The sequence below is a fragment of the Physeter macrocephalus genome, chromosome 11 (assembly GCF_002837175.3).
Source record: "Physeter macrocephalus isolate SW-GA chromosome 11, ASM283717v5, whole genome shotgun sequence".
Classification (NCBI taxonomy): Eukaryota; Metazoa; Chordata; class Mammalia; order Artiodactyla; family Physeteridae; genus Physeter; species Physeter macrocephalus.
In genome coordinates, this window is record NC_041224.1 from 51,867,951 (window position 1) to 51,893,740 (window position 25,790).

At 35.1% G+C, this 25,790-nt stretch overlaps 1 protein-coding gene across 3 annotated transcripts in view; it reads right to left on the minus strand.

Moving 5' to 3' along the window:
* ADAM10 (ADAM metallopeptidase domain 10) overlaps nucleotides 1-25,790 on the minus strand; it is a 111,370-nt gene that overhangs the window by 63,072 nt on the left and 22,508 nt on the right. For 2 of the 3 annotated variants that reach the window (XM_007115884.4, XM_007115883.4), the window contains exons 2-4: nucleotides 18,338-18,488; nucleotides 6,716-6,834; nucleotides 4,607-4,765 (exon numbers count right to left, since the gene is read on the minus strand). In XM_007115884.4, the coding sequence (XP_007115946.1) occupies nucleotides 4,607-4,765; nucleotides 6,716-6,834; nucleotides 18,338-18,488 (429 nt within the window). The remainder of the gene's footprint in view (nucleotides 1-4,606; nucleotides 4,766-6,715; nucleotides 6,835-18,337; nucleotides 18,489-25,790) is intronic. The other variant, XM_007115885.4, reaches the window with a different exon arrangement.

The following is a 25,790-nucleotide window of genomic DNA, read 5'->3' on the forward strand; positions in this document are numbered from 1 at the left end:
GTACCTCTGGAAGGAAAATGTGACAATCTAACAATGTCAGATTTGAACAATGCTAGTCATTATCAATACTTTCCAATTCAATTCTTCCTTTCCTCTTTTCCTTCTATCCTTTGTCCCTCCTTTCCACTAACAGTGACACAAAAGGAGTTGGAAGTCTTAGTGACTATGACAAAACTCATTTACATCCACAACTCCAAAAACACAATATGAAACTAATTGATTTTTTTTAAGGTTTATTAAAAGCAATACCCTGAAGTTTCACAAATGAAGAGGCTTCTACCGGAAGGAGGCCTTCACCTTGAACTGGTTAAGTAAAATTTAACAGTCTCAATTTTTCAGAACAAGAAATAAGGGGTCTTCCCATTGAAGCACAAGAGAAAGAAGCGATAAGTACAGTTACAGCTAGCACACAGGCTGAAAGTAAGAGTAACCTACTATTGATACAATACTGTGAGGCACAGGCAAATTCAAGCTCTTTGGGCTTTCCTATACCACCCAAAGGAAAACAAATAATCTGAAGTGAAAGAATAAACCTAAACACTCTTACTCTGCAGCTTCATGTATTTACTTAAAGTATCGTTTAGTTCAGAAACAAAATATTTCTTTATAAGTACAGCATGGGAAAATTACTTAGACCTTTGCCTCTCAGAAAGGTAGTATACAAAAGGGTGCAAAGGTTCACTATTTACAACTAATGATTCCAAGCAATCATACAGTCAGTCATTCCTAAAAGCTATTCATATTACTAAGACTAGTAGTACAGTTTATGGGACAATGTTTTTCCCAGTTTCTTTAAAATAAACTGGGTCAAGAGGCAGAGGACTAAACGGTGTTCTTACCCTGTCATAATTGTTCACACTTCTATGTCTTAGAAGAGAGTGTTTTTTACCACCTAAGTATAGAATTGAACAAGTATGAATTTTAAGCTGATAACTACATGTAGTTATCACCTTCACATCTAACTGGATATCAAAGCATCTAGAAGTTATTAAATATTTTCAATGAAAACTGTCTCTATGTTCTGGTACAGCCTCAGAAGCCATTCCCTAAGGTTCTCCAGAATATCAGTATCATTTTCCATGGTGGTTTCATATATTCATGCCTAGAGTTGCAAACACAGTATTAAGAGGAGGGTAGCCAAATTCTCATCAGGATTCCTATCCAAAGTTGGCATGCCTCCCCTGTCATTTGCTTCTGCTGAAAATAACAAATACAGGGACACCAAATTCACTCAAGCAAATACACAATGATCTAAACAGCAATGCAGTACTTTAGCTGTAAAAATAAATTATTGGCACTTAAGCAAATTATATGAAAATAATAATATTATTATTATTAAATAATAAAGGGACATCCTCTCCCTTTTAATTAGTTGTGAAATAAAGCATCCATTGCTAGATATGTTAGGGAAAGAATTTGGCTCTAAACAGCAATAGATGCAAATGTGTGATTTCAGGGAGAGAATTTACAGCTTTCTTCCAAGAGTGAAGCAGAAGACACATGGTTAAGAACACGAGATCCACAATCAAGTGACATAAGTTTTCTAAGGCTTAGTTTCCTCATCTATAAAGTGGGGATAATATGTGTGCCTATATACCTCACAGGGTTATAGTGAAGATTAAACAAAATAATGTAAGCAAAGAACTTTATATGGTGCTGGTTATACATCAAAGAGTAATAACTACTTGTACTACTACTAATACTATTAGAACCTTAGGTATTCTACGCAGAGAGGTTAAAGGGCCAATTAAAAGTAAATTTAATCTAGACAAATACCATGTGGTTTCACTTACATGTGGAATCTTAAAAAAAAAAAAAAAGAAAAGAAAGAAAAAAAAAACAGAAACCGACTCATAGATACAGAGGACAAACCAGTGGTTGCCAAAGGGAAGGGGAGTAGGAGACTGGGCGAAATAGGTCAAGGAGATTAAAAGGCACAAACTTCCAATTATAAAATAAGTAAGTTGTGGGGAGGTAACATATAGCATAAGGAATACAGTCAATAATACTGTAATAATTTTGTATGGTGACAGATGTTACTAGACTTATCGTGGTGATCATTTCATAATGTATTTAAATGTCAAGTCACTATGTTGCACACCTGAAGCTAACATAATATTGTATGTCAACTATATTTCAATTAAAAAAAAAGTAAATTTATCTAGCTATCCTCTAGAAGAGGGGTAGGCAAACAACAGCCTGCTAGATAAATGAGTCCTTTTGTTTGGCATGAAAGCTAAAGATGGTTTTTACATTTTCAAATGGTGGGAAAAAATTAAAAGAATAATATTTTGTGTCATGTTAAGATTACATGAAATTCAAATTTAAGTGTCAGTAAGTTTTATCGGAACATAGCCATGCTCGTTCATTTACATATTTCCTATTGCTGTTTTCATACTACAATGGCAGAATTCAGCTGCAACAGAGCAAATATGGCCCACAAAGACAAATTATTTACTATCTGGACCTTTACAGAAAAAGTTTGCCAACCCTTGGTCTAGAATCTAGACTAGAGCAACTGTTTAAAAACTAAATGGTTATTAATACATGGGTGCTTTCCTTTTGTAGTTAACTTGACAGATTTTCAAATAGTTTTTCAAAAGTAACTGTCTAAATCTGCAAGCATTAAAAATTCTGTTTAAGGCAATTGCTTCCCATACTCTTATCCTCATATCATTACATTTCCATTTACCAGAAGTTACAAACAAAATCACTCTAAACATTGTTTTTAGGTTCTAATACCACTACTGGCATGTAATAACAAGCAGAACGTGAGATCATCTTCTTACCATGAATATATGTTTACCAAGACAAGTAAGAGTTAAGCACTGAAATCAATGGTAAAGTTAAATGCCAAAAGGAACAGAAAACTAAGTTGTATCCAATGTCACTGATTCTGCAAGCTAACTCATCACCTTTGGGGAAAAAGAAAAGGTTGAAATAAAGGGAGATATTTGAAAATTACTATAAGATGCAAAGTGAAAGAAATGCAATTATATGATGAGGAAGAAAGAGAAGTATGAAAAAAGAGCAGAACATTCTTAAACTACATACAAGTAGATAAGAGAAGAAAGGAAACGAGAAAGAAGACAAAACAACAGAAATCATAAAAGGCAGAACAAACACAGTTGAAGATACTTATAAGACATACAAAGCAAAGGAAAATGTTTGATTACAATATCATGGGAAGGAAATCATCAGTTCAAAATCTGTCAATCATTTCTTCCTTTCCTTTCTTTCCCAAAGGTCTTGTTTGATTTTGAGAAAACATTATAGGGAAAATGTTGCAGGACTTTACTAAGTATCAGTGAAGAAACTGCTGCAGAGATAAATGATATCTGAAATGTTAAAGGAGCAAAAGAAACAGAAACTGCAGTTAGAGAACTTACACACCCTGACAGGGGAGGTAAACCTGCAAAATGATTAAATTACTCAGAAAATTACAAAGTAACATACAAATGAAGTAGATGATAATTCTACTGGCAGAAAGAAAGGCAGGCAAAGGAATTCATACTCTAGCTTGTGAAAGGAAGACTGTAGCTTGGAGCTTGAGGAGAGTCTGAAATACCAGGAGGGGAAATTGGAAAAGGAATCAAATAGGGATGAGCAAAAATGTGCACAAGTAGCATTAATGAATTTATGATTTAACAAGTAGCCAAAATCAAAAATGTAACCTATCTAGAATAATTATGCTATTTTCTATAGTAATCGAGCATTAGAGATGATAAGCAGTTGGACAGACTTAAGTACAGAAACTGTCAGAGCTGATAAAGCAAGAAGTCAACATGGTTAAGACTTTCCAGTACATTACTAGGGGTGAGAACGAAATTACTGACAACAAATTTCTATATGTAGAAAGAAAAATGAAGCCTGGAAGCTGCCAAATAAGGAAAATAGGCAAAATTGATAGACTACTCTTACTACAGTCAAAAATAAAATGAGTATTCAAGAGGCCTGTGAATTAGAGGAATGTATTTCTGGGTCATTTCATTACAGCATTCTCGTGATTAAATGACTATGGATATACAGACAATAGTAGAATGAAAAGGGGAAGTCTAAATACATTTTCTACTCTTAAAACAAAGAAAAAGTACTCTCCCAACAAATTACCATCATATAAAGACCATGGTCGAGAACAAAATCCATAAAGATAAATCTGAAGTCTTACCAAGTGGAAGTCATTTCAAGATTCCAAAAAGAAATACTCAAAAGGCTTAGAAATTACAAAAATATCTAAAATATTCTTTAAATACTATGCAAATATCCACACTGGAATTTACATAAGAAGATGATGTTTCAGTAGGCCACACAAAGGTGTTACAGCATTAAATGACTGGATGATATCACAATATAGAATTTCCAGTTCAATCGGAGTTGGTTGACTCATAGTTCAAATAGAATTGGTTGTAGCATATCAACAAAGTAGTACTGGCACAGACTGACAATGATATTGTCTCAACTATATAGATCTATTCTTTAATTGAGATTTTAGTTGTGAAACTATTTTCTAGCCTGATTAATAGCTTAGGAAAGAAAACAGCTCAGGTTTCATTTGTCTCCACATAGTTTTAACTATTTATATACTCTGCAAAATTTAAGTACTTACTAATATCATCTTCATGATAAATGACAGAGTGAAATGGCAGAGTGCGGTCTTTAATATATCTCTCTGCTGGCTCAACATAAAATGTGCCACCACGAGTCTGAATGAATCCTTCAAATCTTCCATCAATAACAGACCCATGGCTAAAACTTCCTTCTTCACCTATTAATGAAAGCCACAAACTCTTAAAAATTTGATTTGCACACGAATGTTAAATTCATTCTCCTTTATAAAGCCATTCTTATGTATTGAAAAAAAACTAAATACAAATTAACCAGGGAAATTAATTTTCACATGAAACATATCAACCTGAATGTGAACAACTAGAACTTAGTTAAAATATATACAATATATATATAGTAACAATGAAAAATGGAACATCTGTCTTGCTGACAATCAAATTCCCAGAACCTAGCACAGTGCCTGGCATGCATGCAATAGTCATTCAAAAAAATGACTTAAATAAACTTAGAGGCAAACAGATCCACTGATAAAATATACACTTTCAAAATAAAGATATTAAAGTATCTTTTGAATTTCTACTCTAATTGCCATAAGGAAAAAAGTTCCTTTCCCACCTAATATATTCTGCACGAAACTTTTAGCTTCCTTACCACCAGTAGGCTTTATAAATACACTTTTAAAATAAGACAGTATTAAATATTTCCGAAGCAATTTGAACAAAAGTATGCCAACAATTCTCTCTAAGATAATGGAAAAAGGTTCATGATAGGGTCCCATCAATTATACTTCTTTAGGGAAAGAAAATTATAAGAAAAAAGGTAGTTTTGGTTTTTAATACAGTCATAAAGAAAAGCTGAGTACCAATCAAATGACAAGAAGAGGTGGGAAGTTAGGAGGGGGCTTTAAAAGTTAAATTTGCCATTCAAAAATTTCTCATTAAAACAAAAATCAGGCTTTCTGCAATTTCTAAGTTGTAGATTAACAGTAATTAGTTGACTTTAAGTTAATCATAGACTGAAGCTGACTCCCAAGACATTTATATTTTAAATGATATGATGTTTATCTGCAAACTCATTTAGTCTTGTACGCTTTCTGACTATCACCTACCAAAAAAAAAGGGGGGGGGGGGGCTGGGAGACTACTAAGTTACTTGCCCAGCAAGATAAATGATCAAGAAAATAACAGAAAACTATAATCTAACATTAGGAATCTCGACCTATGGAAAAACACTTTCCTTTTCCATTAAAGAATTATAAGAATACAAAAAAACTTTTAATTTTTTAACTACGCTTGATCTACAAATAAGAAATTTTAAGTACAGAAATGTCTCATTTACCCATCATCATAAAAAAAAATAAGAAACCTTACTCAAAGCATTTAATTTTTCAAGTCAGCATTTTGAGTGGAAATCTCTCTAATATGTAGAAATGAAATTTAACTTTCAGTTAACTTTAATAACTCTTAATAAATAGGATCATCTTGAGTATTTATTAATGTAGAGTTATAACTCAATGATATTTTGCCCCTAATACCTCCAGAAGACTTTGATTTTTTAACTTTTTTACGACTTCCATCAATTGTTCTGTTCTTCCTACATTACTAAGCTGACAGATGTAATTTTCTATTGGGCTAATAAGTGTGTCCCCCATCTCCCTAATACCTTTTTAAATCTGGTATAGTAAGAGAAATTCATTAGAATTGTGAACAAAAAGCAAACAGATCCAGAGGAAGGAAGGCCCTGGGAGGATTTTCCTATGAATGACTTTGTCACATTATTTTTGGCTGTTAAGATAATCTTTACAGTTTCATTATAAAACATAGTTAAGTTACTGTTAATTCCTTGCTTGGAAGATCAGAAAATTATATAAATCATTAAAATTTTTTTAAAAACCTAACAGTTTGGAGGTAATGAGAGAGTCAAAACTTCATACCTTTCAGAAGTCAGACACTGCATAATTCAATACTAAACATATATGTAAAGGTTGATCCAAGAATTACTTCATTCTTCAAAGCCCATTGCTCTTCACGATACACTCAAATCTCCCCAGGATTTATCCCATCTTTCTGAAATATTTGCCTATACTTCAAAATGCATATATTTCCTTGTGTAGAAAAAAATTAAAGAGGGTTCTTTAAGGTTCAACTTACCATAAATATGTCCAGTGTAAATATGAGAGGTATCATAATCAAGTACCGTATTTGATGTTTCCACCCTAAATTCATCACTGAAAAGGGAAGTGTCCCTCTTCATTCGTAGGTTGAAATGTCTGCAAACAGGGTAGGAAAGGAAAAAAATGAAATTAAAAGGATCCAAATTTAAACAATTATTTTTTAAATTAAAAAAAATCTGCAAAATGTGGATTGTTTCACACAATTTGTCTATTTGGCAAATAACTGGCCAAGATTTTCTTATAAAAATTCTGCTCTGAAATTCAAGCTAACACTGTGATACAACTCACATACAATTAAACAGTAATCATCTAGGGATATATTAAAAAAATTAATGCCTACAGACTGATTCTCACATGGTGAAACAAGATCATTCCAACATCAACTAAGTTGCTTGAAGATAAAAACAAGCTTCTTGACCCAATTACTGTTAATTCACCACTACCTGTCTCCCCTCTCTAGTAATTCCACAGCTTTTCCATTTTCCCCTATTATTCACAACTCAGATAAGAGAATACATAATAAAGTGCCATCTAATTAGATACTTAACATCTCTTCTCAGAAAAGCAAGTATGCATGCTCTTTCTTTCACACACAGACACACACATACAGAAAGACAGACACACACATACAGAAAGACAGACACACGCACAGAAAACTTTAAAACTCCTTTATTTTTCCCTGGGGCATCTTCTTCTAATTCTTTTTAGACCTTTCTCAGTTCAGTTTGGAGATCCCAAACCCAAAGGACCATGATATTAGCTGAAATCATACTCATTCTAACTGTCCTCTATAAAGGAAAAGGAAAGACCAAAATACTGAAATAAAAAGAAATAAAGAAATCTAGGGTTTTAGAATCAAACTCAGAATCAAAATATTAAGCCTAAATCTTAAGCCTAGTAAATCCTTACTAGCCCAGGATTCCTGTCCATTAAATGAAGAAAACACATTCTATTTTCTGGAACCATTTTAAGGATTAGAGATTATGTAAAGTCATTAACACAGTACCTGGCACAAAGGAGATGTAAAGGGTAGCAAAGTAGCTATCATTACTAAACTTTAAAAACTATATCAAGTCTCTTTTATAACTGCCATAAAGGTCTGCATATAACACAATTTCTACTCAGTGAATATGAACCAAAGTCTTTAATTAGCCAACCCCCAAATGTTAGTAGGATGTGGAATAATTTGAACTCTGACACATTGTTGGTGGAGGTAAAAAATGGTACAATCGCTTTGGAAAACTGGCTGTTTCTTATAAAGGTAAACATACAAAAACCCTGAACCACAATTCTACACCAAGAGAAATGAAAATATAAAATATATGTCCACACAAACAATTGGACACAAATGTCCAAAGCAGATTTATTCATAATAGCCAAAACCTGGAAATAACCTAAATGTCTATCAGCAAGTAAAGAGAGAAAAAGGTTGTGGCTTATTCATACAGTAGCAAACTATTCAGCAATAAACTAAAAATAGGTACTTTTATAAAACACAAAAGAATGCACACAGTATATATAATTCCATATATATGTAATTCTAGAATAGGCAAAATCTATCTTTAGTGACAGAAAGCAGATCAGTAGTTGCCTGGGATGGAGAGACTAAGAGCAAAAGGGAATGAAGGAATTTTTTTGCTCTGATGGAAATGTTCTACACCTTGATTTGAATGGTGGCTCACAAGTGTATACATTTGTCAAAACTTAACTCAAACTATACACTTGAAATGAATATATTTTATGTAAATTATACTTCAATAAAGTTGATTTTAAAGAAAAAAATCAAATCATTTTTCAAGTGAATAGGGGTCAACAGTTGGGTATAGCCATTACCTTCATAGAGTGTCACCCTTTCTGAACACTATTTTATCTTTTTCCCTTTATTTCCTGTACTGGCAACCTTTTATTTTGCAGCTGCACTCATTTCTACTTGCCTAAAACTCTCACCAAAAAAACTCCTAGGGCTTCCCAACTACTGTGACAAGGACTGTAGGCTAAGAAAGACATCCTTAGAACTTTAACCTTCCAATCTACTGCAGCAAGTAATCAACAAAGCCAAACACATCTTCTAAATGGGAACTCCACAAAGTCAAAAAAAGACAATCCTAAACAAACAGGAATCTTGCCTGAATTCTTGTTGTATATCCTTTTCATAAAATTCCTTTTAACCAACTAATAGACATGAAATTCTTGATCATAAATGTGAGTATAAATACACACATTATTTTTTAAAGGATCACAGTTTGGAAAACCATTAATTTATCATTATATACACTTTTAATGTACTATATAAATACCACCTCTACAAGACCATCTTTGTTAAACAGACTAAACAGTAAAAATCCAAGGGCTTAATATGTTTGTCATTCAGGATTTATTATTCAGCAAAACTGTTTTACCTTAAAATCATTATAAGCAGCAGCATTAGTACTCTATATCTCCCTCCCCCCAAATGGTAAAAGCTTCAGAAAGGACATTTAAGTTCAATATGAGAACAATCTATGCTGCAATCCCTACTCAAAAAAATAGTTTTATGTCACTTTACGTGTCTATGCAGATAGCAATCTTAGAGGGATGTTGTAACAGAGAGAATTTAAGAACACTTGAAGTAGGCCCCTTCTAATCTTGATATTGATTTCATAAGAAAATCATCTCATATATACAAAACATTATTCTCACTATTGATTTAAACTGGATTGAAACCATATATAAAATCAGTTTTCAATTATGCACATACAGAGTCAAGAAGCAACATAGATAATAAAACAAAAAATCAAATTTACATCATACCCCCAAGATGCACTGCTCTATTAATATCAAAATTAATGTGCACCTGAAACATATATCAACAAAGAAGGAATGGAACAAGGGTGAGCCTGGAAGGCAGGTAAATGGTAGAAGAAGCCAGACTGAATTAAACTCTGTCACAATCCATGAAACAGATCAACTACAAATGAATAATCAGAAGCTGGATATATTATTCCATTAACTAAGTCACTGGATTCCAGTTCTCTAATTTTAATTCCACTACCATCTGTTTGATAGTTCATATCTTTACGCTATTTTAATATTTATATAAATTGCAAATTCTTTGCAAGTCCTGTCAGACAACACATTATAAAGTAATAATAATAATTAGCTGATGAACACATCCTACCTTCCCAATTTCTCAACAAGCCTTGAATAAAAAAATAATCTGAAAACATAACCTGATTCTTTTTATTTTATTTTATTTTATTTTATTTTATTTTATTTTATTTTATTTATTTTTTGGCTGCATTGGATCTTCGTTGCTGTGCGTGGGCTTTCTCTAGTTGCAGTTAGTGGCGGCTACTGCTTGTTGCGGTGTGCGGGCTTCTCACTGCAGTGGCTTCTCTTGTTGCAGAGCACGGGCTCTAGGTGCACGGGCTTCAGTAGATGTGGCTCACGGGCTCAGTTGTTGTGGCTCGCGGGCTCTAGAGCGCAGGCTCAGTAGTCGTGGCACACGGGCTTTCTTGCTCCGCAGCATGTGGGATCTTCCCAGACCAGGGCTTGAACCCATGTCCCCTGCATTGGCAGGAGGACTCTTAACCACTGCACGATCAGGGAAGTCCCAACCTGATTCTTTCATTGCTTAAACTTTTAGCCCAAAGGTCAGAAAAACTACAGTGAACACTGCCTTATAAAAATCACTGTATTTTGGGAAAACAGTTTGGTGGTTCCTCAAAGTTAAACAGAATTACCATATGACCCAGCAATTCTACTTCTATGTATAAACCCAAAGGAATGGAAATCAGGGACTCAGATACTTGTACACCAGTGTGTGTGGCAGCATTATTCATAATAGCCAAAAGATGGAAACAATCCTAATATTCATCAACGTATGGATTTCAAGATGTATGTATGCAGAATTCCCTGGTGGTCCAGTGGTTAGGGCTCCGCACTTTCACAGCCAAGGGCCCAGGTTCGATCCCCAGTCGGGGAACTAAGGTCCCATAAGCCACATGGCGCGGCCAACAAAAAAAAAAAAGATGTACATATGAGTGGTATATACATACAATGGATTATTCAGCCTTAAAAAGGAATGAAATTCTGATACACTACAACACAGATGAACATTAGAAACATTATGCTAAGTGAAAGGAGCCAGACGCAAAAGGCCACATATTATATGACTCCAGTTATGAAGGACCTAGAATAGGCAAATTCCTAGAGATACAAGGTAGAACAGAGGTTACCAAGGGCTGGTAGGAGGGCAGAATTGGAAGTTATTGTTTCTGTTTGGTATAATCAAAAAGCTCTAAAAATGAATCACGGTGATAGTTAGACAACACTTTGAATGTACCTAATGCCACTGAATTGTACACTTAAAAATGATTAAAATAGTAAGTTACATGTTATTTTGCCACCATAAAAATAAATAAATTTTTAAAAATCATTGCACTGGGACTTCCCTGGTGGCACAGTGGTTAAGACTCCACGCTCCCATTGCAGGGGGCCAGGTTTGATCCCTGGTCAGGGAACTAGATCCCACATGCATGCCACAACTAAGAGTTCACATGCCACAACTAAGGAGCCTGCATGACACAACTAAGGAGTCCACCTGCTGCAACTAAAGGAGCCCACGTGCCCCAATTAAGGAGCTGGTGAGCTGCAACTAAGGAACCCACAAGTCGCAACTAAGACCCGGCGCAACGAAATAAATAAATAAATAAACTTTTTTTTTTTTAAATCACTGTATTCCCAAAAGCTAAGGTATAAAATAAAATTGTGTGGGCAGAGATAACCTTCCTAGTGGTAAAAGCCCCTAGAGAACTGGTTGAGATAGTAGTATTGTGATGATAATGATGAGATTATAACATTCTTCTTAAATTTATATAGGTTTACAGTTTTCAGAGCACTTTCACACATATTACTGCATCCTGTCCTCACAGTAACATTGCAAAGGAAGCACGATGAATATTTTTATCAAAGGGTATGACTCAGGTCACAAGACTAGAAGTAGGACTAGAACTCTAGTATTTGGTTGCTGCATCTTGCTTTCAATCATACCACGAATGCCTCTCAAGCATGTGCCGGAAGCAGTTAAGCTAATATATGCTGAGTGTTGTAGCAGTCTTAATGTATGTAATATTATCAGTCTTCACCAAGTCACCTTTTAAAATTTGAACAAATGCAAGTAAGATACAGAAGTGAAAATATAACCTTATTTGAATTTCACTGAAAATTCTACTTTACAACACCACCATCAGAAGTTCCCTTTGATTATTAATCCCATTTTACTATGTTTCTTTCAGTAAGTTTAGTTCTCTTTTTTTTACTGTTATAATATAGTATACTGTCATCAAAGATAAACTTTAGACTTCCTCTGAGGAGGAAGATGCTCTGTATAAGGAACATCATTTGCCCTGGGAATATTTTCCTACTGTTAGATTTAATCACTATGTTGATTCTATGGATCAATAGTATTTTGTCTCTCATCTTGATTATAGTAGTTCTATTATAATTCTTTCCTCAGTGGCATATAGCAAAGTTATAAAGAATAGAGTAAAATTATAGGAGGGCAAAATCAGCTAACAAATGACAGCAATTTGAAAAAATACACGAAACAGATTCCAAATCTCTGGCCTCACTGCTTTGAAAATGCACTTGTACCATGTGGTAATAATAGTTGGTTTTCCCCTCTAAGGCTTGAGAAAAGCACTCTAAATCTAAACTAAACAAACAAACAGAGGTACCAGAACCACCTTTGGTACAGAACAACAAAATAAATTATGCTAGGATATGATTCTTTAAGTTTTTGGAAGATAATATACCTTCTATATTAAAGAGGTACCATTCTATATATTAAAAGAGTAAGAATATAAAGTGAAAAGAAGTTGCCTTCTCCCATATGACAGCTATTTAGGCTAAAGATAATATGGCTCTGACTCTCAGAAGAAAACAGCAATAGTTAAAGGTGCATCTCTTGAACTGAAGTCATATTAGGACAAAAAGCCTCGACTAATCAAGTACCTTGGTAACAGGGGGAAGAAACCTGAGAGCAAAAACCTTGCTTCCAAGTATGTCTAATCCAGCAGTCCCAGATGGGTCTACTGTGTCTAAATGGAACAGGTTTATGGTAGGCCTGGGTAGTGATTCCTAGAAATAAAACAGTACTTAATAGCCATCCCTGACATTTCTAGGTATTCTTTCCCTTGTATCATTCACCTTCTTCTTAATAAAGATGCTTGACAGAGTCTCCATCCAAATTATTTTTGTAAGACAAGTTGCCAGTATTAACAGCAAATATTACTAAGAGTCAAATATCTAGTTTACTTCCACTAGTATACTTTTTGAAACAGCAAAGTCCTTTTTCAAATTATCTTAAAGAAGCCACTATCCGCCTCCTCCAAAAAAAAAGGATAAAACAGAACAGGTTGGTAGAAGGGGAAAGGGCGGAGTCAGCCCACCTGTGGCCCACTGGGAAGAACCTGAGGCAACCTCCACAGAAATTCTAGGGTTCTACAGTTTGAAAAACACAGTTCCAGGCTTTACTGATGGCCCTGAGGTAGACAGATTACCTCAAATAAGCAAAAATACATATAGGAGATTCCTCAAGAGTTCCCAAAGAAGATAAAAGTGAAACAAAAACTCAAGCAAAAATAAGTAAATTTATCCTGTATAAGGAGAAGCAGGGACTTCCCTAGTGGCGCAGTGGTTAAGAATCTGCCTGCCAATGCAGGGCACACAGGTTCAATCCCTGGTACGGGAAGATCCCACATGCCATGGAGCAACTGAGCCCATGAGCCAAAACTACTGAGCCCACATGCCACAACTATTGAAGCCGGCGTGCCTAGAGCCCGTGCTCCGCAACAAAGAGAAGCCACCGCAATGAGATGCCAGCGCACCACAACAAAGAGTAGTCCCCGCTCGCCGCAACTAGAGAAAGCCCGCGTGCAGCAACAAAGACCCAAGGCAGCCAAAAATAAATTAATTAAATAAATTAAATTTAAAAACAAAAGAAAAATACTTTTACACTCTTATTTCCATTCCTTTTCAAAACAGGAGGAAGCTCAGTTTTTTAAAACTCATCCCGTCTTCTACATAAACCCTAGTTAGTGCTTAAAAACATGAAAAATAAAAATGAAATTTCATGTTAAAATCTTATCCAAGAAGCTAAGCTCAGAGCCATCATCAGCTCTCAATTTAACTTCTTCAACACAGAATTAACACGAACACAACTCAGTTGCTATTTCTTATTTCAGTAAGTAATTCAAATAGCCAGTGTAGCCTTCAGAGTTTTAAAAAACATATTTGTTAGGCTTTTAATTTCTGTGTAACGAGGAATCAGGCAATCAGGCAATAACTAAGAATTGCATATCCTAGAAAATCCACTGCTGAGACAAAGAGTGGTATGAAATATACTTAAACAAAAGTATATGCTAGGGCTTCCCTGGTGGCTCACTGGTTGAGAGTCCGCCTGCCGATGCAAGGGATGCGGGTTCATGCCCCGGTCCGGGAGGATCCCACATGCCGCGCAGCGGCTGGGCCCATGAGCCATGGCCGCTGAGCCTGCGCGTCCAGAGCCTGTGCTCTGCAATGGGAGAGGCCACAACAGTGAGACGCCGGCGTACCGCAAAAAAAAAAAAAAAAAAAAAAAAAAAAAAAAAAAAAGTATATGCTAAAGGGCACTGTACCTGACATAAAATACGTACAAATAAATACCATTTTCCCTTAGGAATTTTTGCTCAAATCTTGTTGGAATAGATTTCAGTGTCAGGTCAGTATTTTTTTTAATTTTGTTTTTCCATATCCATAACAATAGCTTTTTTACACAATTCTAATTTATTCTGTTGCTCTTCTTTATGAGCTGGCATCTATCTGTGCTCCCTAGATTCTCACTTCTGCTTCTTAGTGTGTGCTGGTTTGTCTATGGAGTTAAAAGCATCCTGGGTTTCTGCTACGCTACTGACACGTCAAAAATAAAGTCTAAGACACTTCCTGACTAACCCAGCTCCAGTCAGGACCCAAAGAGAATACTTATGCCTTTTACAGGTTACCTGGGCCACATCCTTGATACCCTCACATTTCAGAGGCAGAGAGAACTTGAGTCTCAAACTGCAAAGAAACTTCAAATCAAATTATCTGACCATTTATTTTGAACAGTTTGTAAATGTACAGTTAAGGCTATAGGAATAATTATCTTATCAAAATCAGAAAAAAAAAAACTCCAAAACATCGTACTGCACTTAGATAAAATTTTGGTATCTTTTACACTATATACAAATCACATATTAGATGGAAACAATTTCTGATTTATTGATTATGTACCTAAACAATTAAACACAGAAGCATAAAAAATAGTTTATTACTGACTAGACAGTGTTTTGAGTTCTTTTTAATTTAGTTACTTGAGTGTTACTAATATATTTTGTAGAAATTTAAAGCAGGAAGAGGCCTTAAACATTATCTCATCCAAACTTGAAGGTTTTACTAATGAGGAAGCTAAGGCTCAAAAGAAATCTCTAGATAACGCATGTCAAGTCAGAAGGGAACACCATTCAGGCTCCAAATTACCACAGTACTCCTTTCTCTACCCAGTTATGACTGTTTCAATACATATATTATACTTCCTATAAAAATCACAAGTTCTTTACTAAGTAGCTTCCTACTCAAATGCAAATCTATGAAAGGCAGTAAAGTTAGCAAAGTCGTAAGAAGACCAGAAAATAAAGTGACTGCCCAAAGTATATAATGGGAAAGAAAACATGAAGGAAATGTTTAAAAATACATATACACACAAGAAAAAAAAATGTAACTTTATGATGTATATGAGTCAAATTATTATGCTACACATCTTACATTTATACAGTGCTATATGTCAATTATATCTCAATAAAACTAGAAGGGGAAAAAAAGAACAATGGTTTTTCATGGAATTCTCAAGAATGGACATTAGGCTTAAAGAATCTCAACATTCCTTCATTTAACACTGATATTTGTAAACTTGGGATGTGAGCCACCCTTTCTTATTAAGGAAACATGGAAGCCAGGTTGAAAGAATTGTATTCATGTGCTTAGGCATAAAACAAACAGAACAAAGAATGATTTTAATACTGAAAGACACATACACACACACGCACATACCCATACCCTACAGAGGCTGTGCTAGTACCCAAAACCAACATTTTGTATATGGTGGAGAAGAAGAAGAAACTTAGCAGGAAATCTATAATTATATTTATCAAGGTCATTTTTGTAGGCCTATTTCAAGGAAAGGGAGAAATAAAACTATGAGATCATCACATTTTTAACTAAGGTATGTTAGAAGGTAGTTACAATAACCATGTTTTAGGGCACAAACTCTGAGACAGTGTGAATATACAAGTATAATAATTAAGACAACAAAATAAAATTCCTGAATTCAGATCTATTCTAGAAAATGTAGTATATGTATATAGTTAATTAAACAGATTTCTGTTAAAAGTACCTAAGATAACAACTAATACACAGAATGAGATTTCCTGGGTCCAGGTCCTTTGCTGAGAGCCTCAGCTAGAAGTAAGTCCTCCTCCCTTTGAATATATACAGCATTTTATCTGTAAAGCACCATATCACATTTTCTTCTTATACAATGACTTACGCACATCTTGCAGCTCCTATGAGAATAACTAAATAACAGCGTGTACTTGTACACTCTCTCTCAGTTACTCTCACACATGTACCAAAAAAACTCAAAAGGAGGTAGGGATTTGGTTTTGCCATATGTTCAATATGAATTATGTAATGGAGCTAATAAAAATCTAATGATGTAATAGAAATGTGGTATCCAAACCAAAAGCAGCTAGAATCTCAACTTTTCCTTTTGGCAGTCACATGATATTTGCAATACAGCATTAAATTTACTTTGAGATAGTTGCTAAAAACTTAAGAAGGCTTAATGACTGCTTATTATTTCATGGTACCAATAAAGAATGGGTAATTAAAATTTTTTCTGAGGTTAAGGGTCATAAAAATTTACATGATTTACCATCACTAAAATTTTTATCTAGAAGAACAGATCCTGAAATGAATTTTTTCTTCCTTCAAAACCAAGTAGATTTTATAACTTGAAAGTACTTTTTTCTATAATGACCATTGTTTTATAATATGGAAATTAAGTTAAGTAATGCATTTATTTCCATGTGCAAAATACTTTGTTTCATAGCAGTTCTTATTATCTGATTTTTTTCATCCATTAAAATCTTTCTTGAGTGTCTATTATATAAGGGCAAATAGCAGACACACTAAATAGCAGCATGTGTCTGCCTGTGAGGAAGAAAAAACACAGTTACAGAAAAATAAACAAGAAATACACACATGAAAAGGAAGAGATACTGAACCAATGCCAACGGTACAGGTAAGTAATTTAAAGGTTCAGAGGAAGGTGTAAATAAAGTTTCAAAGAAGTAGAACTTGAATTGTGTATTAAAAGATGATCAGAATTTAAGATAAATAATACAGGAAACAAACTGTACATGGTATATTCAGCAATGAGCAGCTCATTCTGAATGAAACAGACACAATATTGGGAAGTGGAACAAAGTAAGTTTAGAATAGACTTGAATTAATTTACAAAGAATATTGAAAGCCCAGTTAAGAAATCTGGCTAACAATCATTAATTGAAGACTTTACAGCAATAAGCTGACGTGAAAAAGGAAGCATTTAAGGAAGAGTCATCTTGTAGCAGTACATAGGATAGCTTTATTGATAAATGGAATGGAAGCTGGGAAACCTATTAGGAGGTGAATAATAAATCAGGGTTACAACTGTAGAAAAAGTACAAAAGGAATAGATTTATTCATTACAGCAGGCAAGGCAGAGAATCTGACAAAGAATACTTGAAGATTTTGTATCTGAGTACTCCTAACAGACAAAGAAAAAAATAATATGGGGTCTTGAATCAGCCAGGTCCAGGTAAAATCTGTGCTACGTAACTTTAAAGAAGTTATTTAACTTCTCTGAGCCTTGGTTTCCTTGGATAGAAAAAGATTTACCTTGTTTGGGTGTAGAGAGATTAAATAAGAAAATGCATATAAAGCATGTACCTGGAACACAACAGGACTAAATAAATGTGATTTTTTTTTTACCTCTCTCCCTTGGCTCCCTGTTCTTTATTCCTTAACAATTCTGCCTGAGAATTAAGCAGTACAGTAGGTCATCTGTCTACAAGTTGTCATTTTAGAGCTGATAAAATTGAGTTAATGAGAAATTAAATGACTTATTTAATGGCCTACAACTAGCTATCTTCACTGTTAGTACCAGAGAACAGACACAAAGGCCATAAAACACATAAAATTAGCTGAACCACAAACATAGACTCTTCTTTAAAGACACATCCTCTAATAATACAACAGAGAGGATCTGATTCATAAACCTAAAAACATTTCAATGTGACTGTTTCCTTAACAACATAAAAAGGGCAATCCATTTTAAAAGAAAACATTTTTTTAATGTATATACCAAATTTCAGTGTAGGCTCAATTTCCAAATGGGGACCTTTCCATTAGAGAAGGAAAATTAAGGGTATAAATTTCTTCTCTTAATATAGATTGAATACATAGGAACTTCAGACACAGTCAGCATAAATTTACTCACCTTCCATGAGCATGGAAATCTAGACGTAAAAACTGGTCCTCATGTGAAACTGCTCTTTTGGCACGCTGGTGTTTTTGGTGTAATGAATCCACATCATAAGATAATCCTTCATAATGTCTAATGTACTTATTTAAAGGATTTCCATACTGACCTATAAAAAATAAACAATTTGAATTAATGTCATCTTGTGGCCCATTCTAGTTCTAGTATGATTCCATGATTATTCAAATATCTATAAATATGAAACTGTTTCACTAATCCTAGCACTTTATTTTCATATACTTTTTTTTTGGGGGGGGGGTATGCCGTGCGGCATGCAGGATCTGAGTTCCCCGACCAGGGATCGAAACTGCGCCCCCTGCAGTGGAAGCATGGAGTCTTAACCACTGGACTGCCAGGAAATCCCTAAAAACTTATTATAATGGGAATTTTAACCACACACACAAGTTTTGATGTTAGCCATAGGTTTGTCTAGGATGTCCTTTATCAGGTTGACAAAGTTATCTTCTATTAATACTTTGCTAATAAAAACTATCAGGAAGAGGTGTTGACTTTTGTCACCCACTCTTTCTGCATCTATTAGGATGATTATAATAGATAACCAACAAGGACCTACTGTATAGCACGGGGAATTATGCCTATAAGGGAAAAGAATCTGAAAAAATACATATATATAAAATATGTATAAATGAATCACTTTGCTGTACACCTGAAACTAACACAACATTGTAAATCAACTATACTGCAATAAAAATAAGTAAATAAAATTTTTAAAGAGATGATTATATGGTTTTCTTTTTAGTTTATTAATATGGAAAATCAAATTGACTGATTTTCATGGGCAGAAGAACTAAATAGACACTTCTCCAAAGAAGACATACAGATGGCCAACAGACATGTGAAAAGATGCTCAACATCACTAATTATTACAGAAGTGCAAATGAAAACTACAATGAGGTACTACCTCACACCAGTCAGAATGGCCATCATTAAAAAGTCTACAAATAATAAATGCTGGAGAGGGTGTGGAGAAAAAGGAACCCTCCTACACTATTGGTAGGAATGTAAGTTGGTGCAGCCACCATGGAGAACAGTATGGAGGTTCCTCAAAAAACTAAAAATAGTTACCAAACGATCCAGCAATCTTACTCCTGGGTACACATCTGTACAAAACTATATTTCAAAAAGATACATGCAGGTTTCCCTGGTGGCACAGTGGTTAAGAATCCACCTGCCAATGCAGGGGACATGGGTTCAAGCCCTGATCCGGGAAGATCCCACATGCTGCAGAGCAACTAAGCCCATGTTCCACAACTACTGAGCCTGTACTCTAGAGCCCGTGAGCCACAGCTACCAAGCCCTCGTGCCACAACTATTGAAGCCCGCGCGCCTAGAGCCCGTGCTCCACAACAAGAGAAGCCACCACATTGAGAAGCCCACACACTGCAACGAAGAGTAGCCCCCACCCACCGCAACTAGAGGAAGCCCACGTGCAGCAACGAAGACCCAATGCAGCCAAAAATAAATTAAATAAATAAATAAAATAAATTTATTTTAAAAAAGATACATGCACCCCCTATGTTCATAGCAGCACTATTCACAATAGCCAAGACATGGAAACAACCTAAATGTCCATCAAGAGATGAATGGGTAAAGAAGATGTGGTATATATATACAATGGAATATAACTCAGCCATAAAAAAAGAACAAAATAATGCCCTTTGGAGCAACATGGATGGAACTAGAGAATATCATACTAAGTGAAGTAAGTCAGAAAGAGAAAGACAAATACCATATGCTATCACTTATACATGGATCTAAAATATGACACAAATGAACTTATCTGCAAAACAGACTCACAGACATAGAGAACAAACTTGTGGTTGCCAAGGGTGGGGATGGAGGAGGGGTGGAGTGGGAGTTTGGGGTTAGCAGATGCAAACTATTACACAGAGAATAGATAAACAACAAGGTCCTCCTGTATAGCACAGGGAACTATATTCAATATCCTGTGATAAACCATAATGGAAAAGAATAAAAAAAGAATGTATATATAACTGAATCACTTTGCTGTACAGCAGAAATTAACACAACATTGTAAATCAACTATACTTCGATTTTTTTTAAATTGTTCATTTTCTAATGTTAAACCAACCTTGCATTACTGATATAAATCCCACTTGAATACAGTATATTATGCTTTATAATACTGTTGAATTCAATTTGCTATAATTTTGTTTAGAATTTTTGTTATCTATGTTCATGAGAGACACTGGTCTGTAGTTTTCTTGGACTGTCTTTGTCAAGTTTTGGTATCAGTATAAAAAAAAGACCTTGAAAGTATTACCTCTTCTTCAATTTTCTAGACAAATGTATGTAGAATTGGTATTATTTCCTCCTTAAATGTTTGACAGAATTCACCAGTGAAGCCATCTTGGCCTGGAATTTTCTTTGTGAAAGGTTATTAATGACATCAATTTGATATATAAACAGCTATTCTGGTTATCTACTTCTTGAGTGACCTTTGGTAAGAATTTGTCCATTTTACCTAAGCTGCTGAAGTTATGGAGATAAAGTTGTTCATAATATTCCCTCATTATGGGCTTCCCTGGTGGCGCAGTGGTTGAGAATCCGCCTGCCAATGCAGGGGACACGGGTTCGTGCCCAGGTCTGGGAAGATCCCACATGCCGCGGAACAGCTGGGCCCGTGAGCCATGGCCACTGAGCCTGTGCGTCCGGAGCCTGTGTTCCACAACGGGAGAGGTCACAGCAGTGAGAGGCCCGCGTACCACCAAAAAAAAAAAAAAAAATTCCCTCATTATGTTTTTTATATCTTTTGAATCTATAGTGATGTTACCTCCCTCATTCCTGATACTGGTAATCTGTATCTTCACTCTTTGGTCCTGATCAGGATAGCTAGAGATTTACTGATTTTACCGATCTTCTCAAGAACCAACTTTTATTTCCTTTGATTTTCCTTATTTTTCTGCTTTCTATTTTTTTAGTTTTCACTTTGATCTTTCTTTCTTTCCTTCTGCTTACTTTGAGTTTAATCGCTCTTCTTTTTTTACTAAAGACCATTGATTTAAGACTTTTCTTTTCTAATCCAGGTATTTAGTGCTATAAATGTTCCCTTAATACTGCTTTAGCAACATCCCACAGATTCTGTTATGCTGTGTTACCATTTTCATTCTGTTCAACATACTTTCTAATTTCCTTTTTGATTTCTTCTATGATTCATGTGCTATTTAGAAGTCTGTTATTTAGATTCTAAATATGGGGAAATTTTCAGTTATCTTTCTGTTATTGACTTCTAATTTAATTCTACTATACCCAGAGAACATACTTTGTATGACATCAATCCTTTTAAATACATTGAGACTTATTTTATGACCAAGAATGCAGTCTATCCTTGCAATGTTTCATGCACACTTGAAAAGAATGTATATTCTGCTGTTAATGGATGAGTGTTCTAGAAAGGTCAATCTCTGCACTTATTGAGTACAGTGTTTTATAAATGTCAACCAGGTCAACTGGCTGACAGTGTTGTTCAAGTCTTCTATATCCTTCATGATTTTCTATCTACCTGTTCTATTATTGAGAGAAAGGTATTGAAATCTGTCTGTAATTATGACTTTTTCTATTTCTCCTTACAGTTCTCTGCTTAATTTTTTGTTGTTGTTCTTTTTTAAAAAATTTTATTTATTTAATTTATTTTTGGCTGCATTGGGTCTTTGTTACTGCACGTGGGCTTTCTCTAGTTGCAGTGAGCGAGGGCTACTCTTCGCTGCGGTGCACGGGCTTCTCATTGTAATGGCTTCTCTTGTTGTGGAGCATGGGCTCTAGGCACGCAGGCTTCAGTAGTTGTGGCTCGTGGGCTCTAGAGCTCAGACTCAGTAGTTGTGGTGCTCAGGCTTAGCTGCTCCACAGCATGTGGGATCTTCCCGGACCAGGGATCGAACCCATGTCCCCTGCATTGGCAGGCGGATTCCCAACCACTGCACCACGAGGGAAGCCCTGCTTATTTGATTTTTGAAGTTCTATTATTACACGCATAAATGTCAATGATTATTATGTATTATGCCTTTTGGATTAATTCACTCCTTTATCAATTATCAAGTGATCTTCTTTATTCTCTGTAATATTCTACGTTCTAAAATCTACTTTGTCTGATATTAATATAGCACTCTTTTTTTTTTTTGACTGGCATGGTATCTCTTTTCCATCCTTTTATTTTTAATCTATTTGTGCCTACGTATTTAATGTGAGTTCACAGTAGGCAGTATAGAGCTGGGTCTTGCTTTTTTGTCCAATCTGATAACCTCTGCCTTTTAATTGGAGTGTTTGGATCATTTACATTTAAAGTAGTTACTAATGTGGTTAGGTTTAAGTCTATCATCTTGCTATTTATTTCTGTTTGTCCCATCTGTTCTCTGCTCCCTTCTCCTTTATTGGGACTAATTAGTTTTTTATGATTCTGTTTTTACCTCTTAACTAGCCTATTAGCAAAACTCTCTGTTCGGTTATTTTAGTGGTTGCTTTAGGGCTTATAAATATACATCTTTAACTTAGCCCACCTTCAAATGATATTTTAACACTTCAGGTATAAGAACCTGACATTACTATACTTTCATTTCTTTCCTCCTGGTCTTTAGACTACTGTCATCATATACTTTACTTACTTGTATCTTATAAAGCCCACAATACATTGTTATTGTTTTGGTTTAAACAGACAATTATCTTTTAAAGAGATTTAAATACCAAGGAAAAAAATCTCTATTTCTCATTTCCAGGGTTCTTCATTCCTTCATGTGGATCCATCTTTCCATCTGGTATCATTTTCCTTCTACCTAGATAACTTCCTCTAAAATTTCTTCTGCTGGTGAAGAGCTCTTCCAGATGTTGGATGTCTCAAAGTCTTTATTTCTGTCTTCATTTTTGAAAGATATTTTCACTGGGCACAGAATTCCAGGTCGACAAGTCCGTATTTTTTCTTTAAATATTTTTAAAACCTTGGTCCACTATCTTTTCACCTATATTCCTTCTGACAAGAAATCTGTCATCCTTACCATTGCTCCTCTGAATATAATGTGTCTTTTCCCTCCCTAGTGCTTTTAAGACTTTCCTCTTTAATACTGGTTTTGAGCAATTTGATTCTGATGTGCTTTGGTTTATTCATATTTACTGAGCTTTAGTTTCAGTAAACTCCTTGGGTCTGTGGGTTTATAATTTTTCAACTCTTATTTCTTCAATTTTTTTCACTCTCCCCACCCCCACCCACCCAAGGACTCCAGTTACAAGTATATTAGGTCACTCAAATTCTTCCCACAGCCCACTGATGGGTTTTTTCATATTTATCAAAAATTCTTTTCTTCCCTGTTTCATTTTGAATAGTTTCTACTGCTGTCTTCTAGTTCAATAATATTCTGTAATGTCTAACCTGTTGTTAATGCCATCTGGTGTGCTTTCCACTGAAAACATTGTAGTTTTCATCTGTAGAAGTTAGATTTCCATCTGTTTTATTTATACCTTTTAGGTCTCTATTTAACTTATTAAACATATGAAATACAGTTGTAATAACTCTTTTAATGTTCTTGTCTGCTAATTCTAATGCCCACGACAGTTATGGGATGGTTCCAATTGACTGCTTATTCTTCTCATTACAGATTGTGTTTTCCTGCTTCATTGCATGTCTCATAATCTTTCACTGAATAGACGGCAGATGCTGTGAATTTCACCTTGTAGGGGCTGGACATTTTTTGTATTCTTATAAATATTCTTAGGCTTTGTTACAGGACAAGGTAAAGGTAGTTAGAAAGTTTGATCCTTTTGGGTCTTGCCTTTACGATTTGTTACATGGGTCTGGAGCAGTGTTCAGTGTAGGGCTAATTTTATTCCCTACCATTGGGGCAAGACATACCTGAGTACTCTATCCAATGCTCCACAAATCATGAGTTTTTCCCATCTGGCCAGTAAGAACAAGTACTATTTCCTGCACTATGTGAACACAGGGCACTGTTTCTTTCCCTGGCCTCAGGTAATTTCCACCCATAAACACACTTAATAACTGTTGTGGGCATTAGAATTAGCAGACAAGAACATTAAAAGAGTTATTATAACTGTATTTCATATGTTTAATATGAAAACAATTAAATCAACACTCTGCCAAACACTCCAGGGGAACCCTTTGCAGATCTCAGGGATTCTCTCTCTACGCAGCACCCTTCATTCTGATATTGTCTGCAAACTCTAGCTGCTTTGGTCCCATTCCATCTCAACTCAGAGTTTGTTGGTCTCCACCTAGGTTCCCTCTTGTAGCACGAATGAATTACAGATGGAAATTCGTTCCAGGCAGAAAGCTGGAACAATCATAGGTCTCGCTTCATTTGTTTCCCCTCTCTTGGGGATCTTGTCCTTCACCACCTGGTGACCAGTGTCTTAAAAACCATTGCTTCTCGCCTAATGTATTGCATAAAGCCTAAATGTTCCATCACTAAATTTTCTGTTTATGCAGTCAGTTGCTTGTCATTATATGGTTAAGGATACAAACTCTTAAGTCATCTGGGTTTAAGTTCTGGAGACCGCACAACAAGGTAAATATACTTAACTCTACTGAACTGTACACCAGAAATGGTTAAGATAGTAAATTTTATGGTAAGTATTTTCTTATTAGAATAAAAAGTTCTCTGGGTTTGAATCCCATTACCTTCATTTATTAGCTTGTTTCCCTGATCAAGTGGAAAACTCAACTTCATTCTCCCACCCTTAAAACAGAGAAAAGTAGAATACCTCTTTTTTAAGGCTGTTACAATGATTAAATGATTTAAGCCATGTGTGGCAATTAGCAAAGTGCCTACCATACAGTGAAGGCTCAGTAAAGTTTTCATAGTCATCACCATCTCTTCCCTTTCCTCCACTTCCTTTTTTGCCTTCTCTCACACTTGTCTTTGAGACCTATATACACAAATTAAGGCCATACATTCAGGAATAAAGACAGAACTAGGTTTGAATTCTGACATTTCCTCACCATAACTACATGATCTGGGTAATTATTAAACTTTTTTTAAAATCTCAGGGTTTTTTTTTTTTTATCTGTAAAATAGAGACAAAAGTGAATACCTTAAAAGCAAGTAAACTGCTTAGCACAAAGGCTAGCATGAAAAGACCATTCAATTTAAAATACTGAGTCACTGGTGGGAATGTAAATTGATACAGCCACTATGGAGAACAGTATGGAGGTTACTTAAAAAACTAAAAATAACATTGTGAAAATGACTCTACTACCCAAAGCAATCTACAGATTCAATGCAATCCCTATCAAACTACCACTGGCATTTTTTACAGAACTAGAACAAAAAATTTCACAATTTGTATGGAAAACCAAAAGACCCTGATTAGCCAAAGCAATCTTGAGAACGAAAAATGGAGCAGGAGGAATCAGGCTCCCTGACTT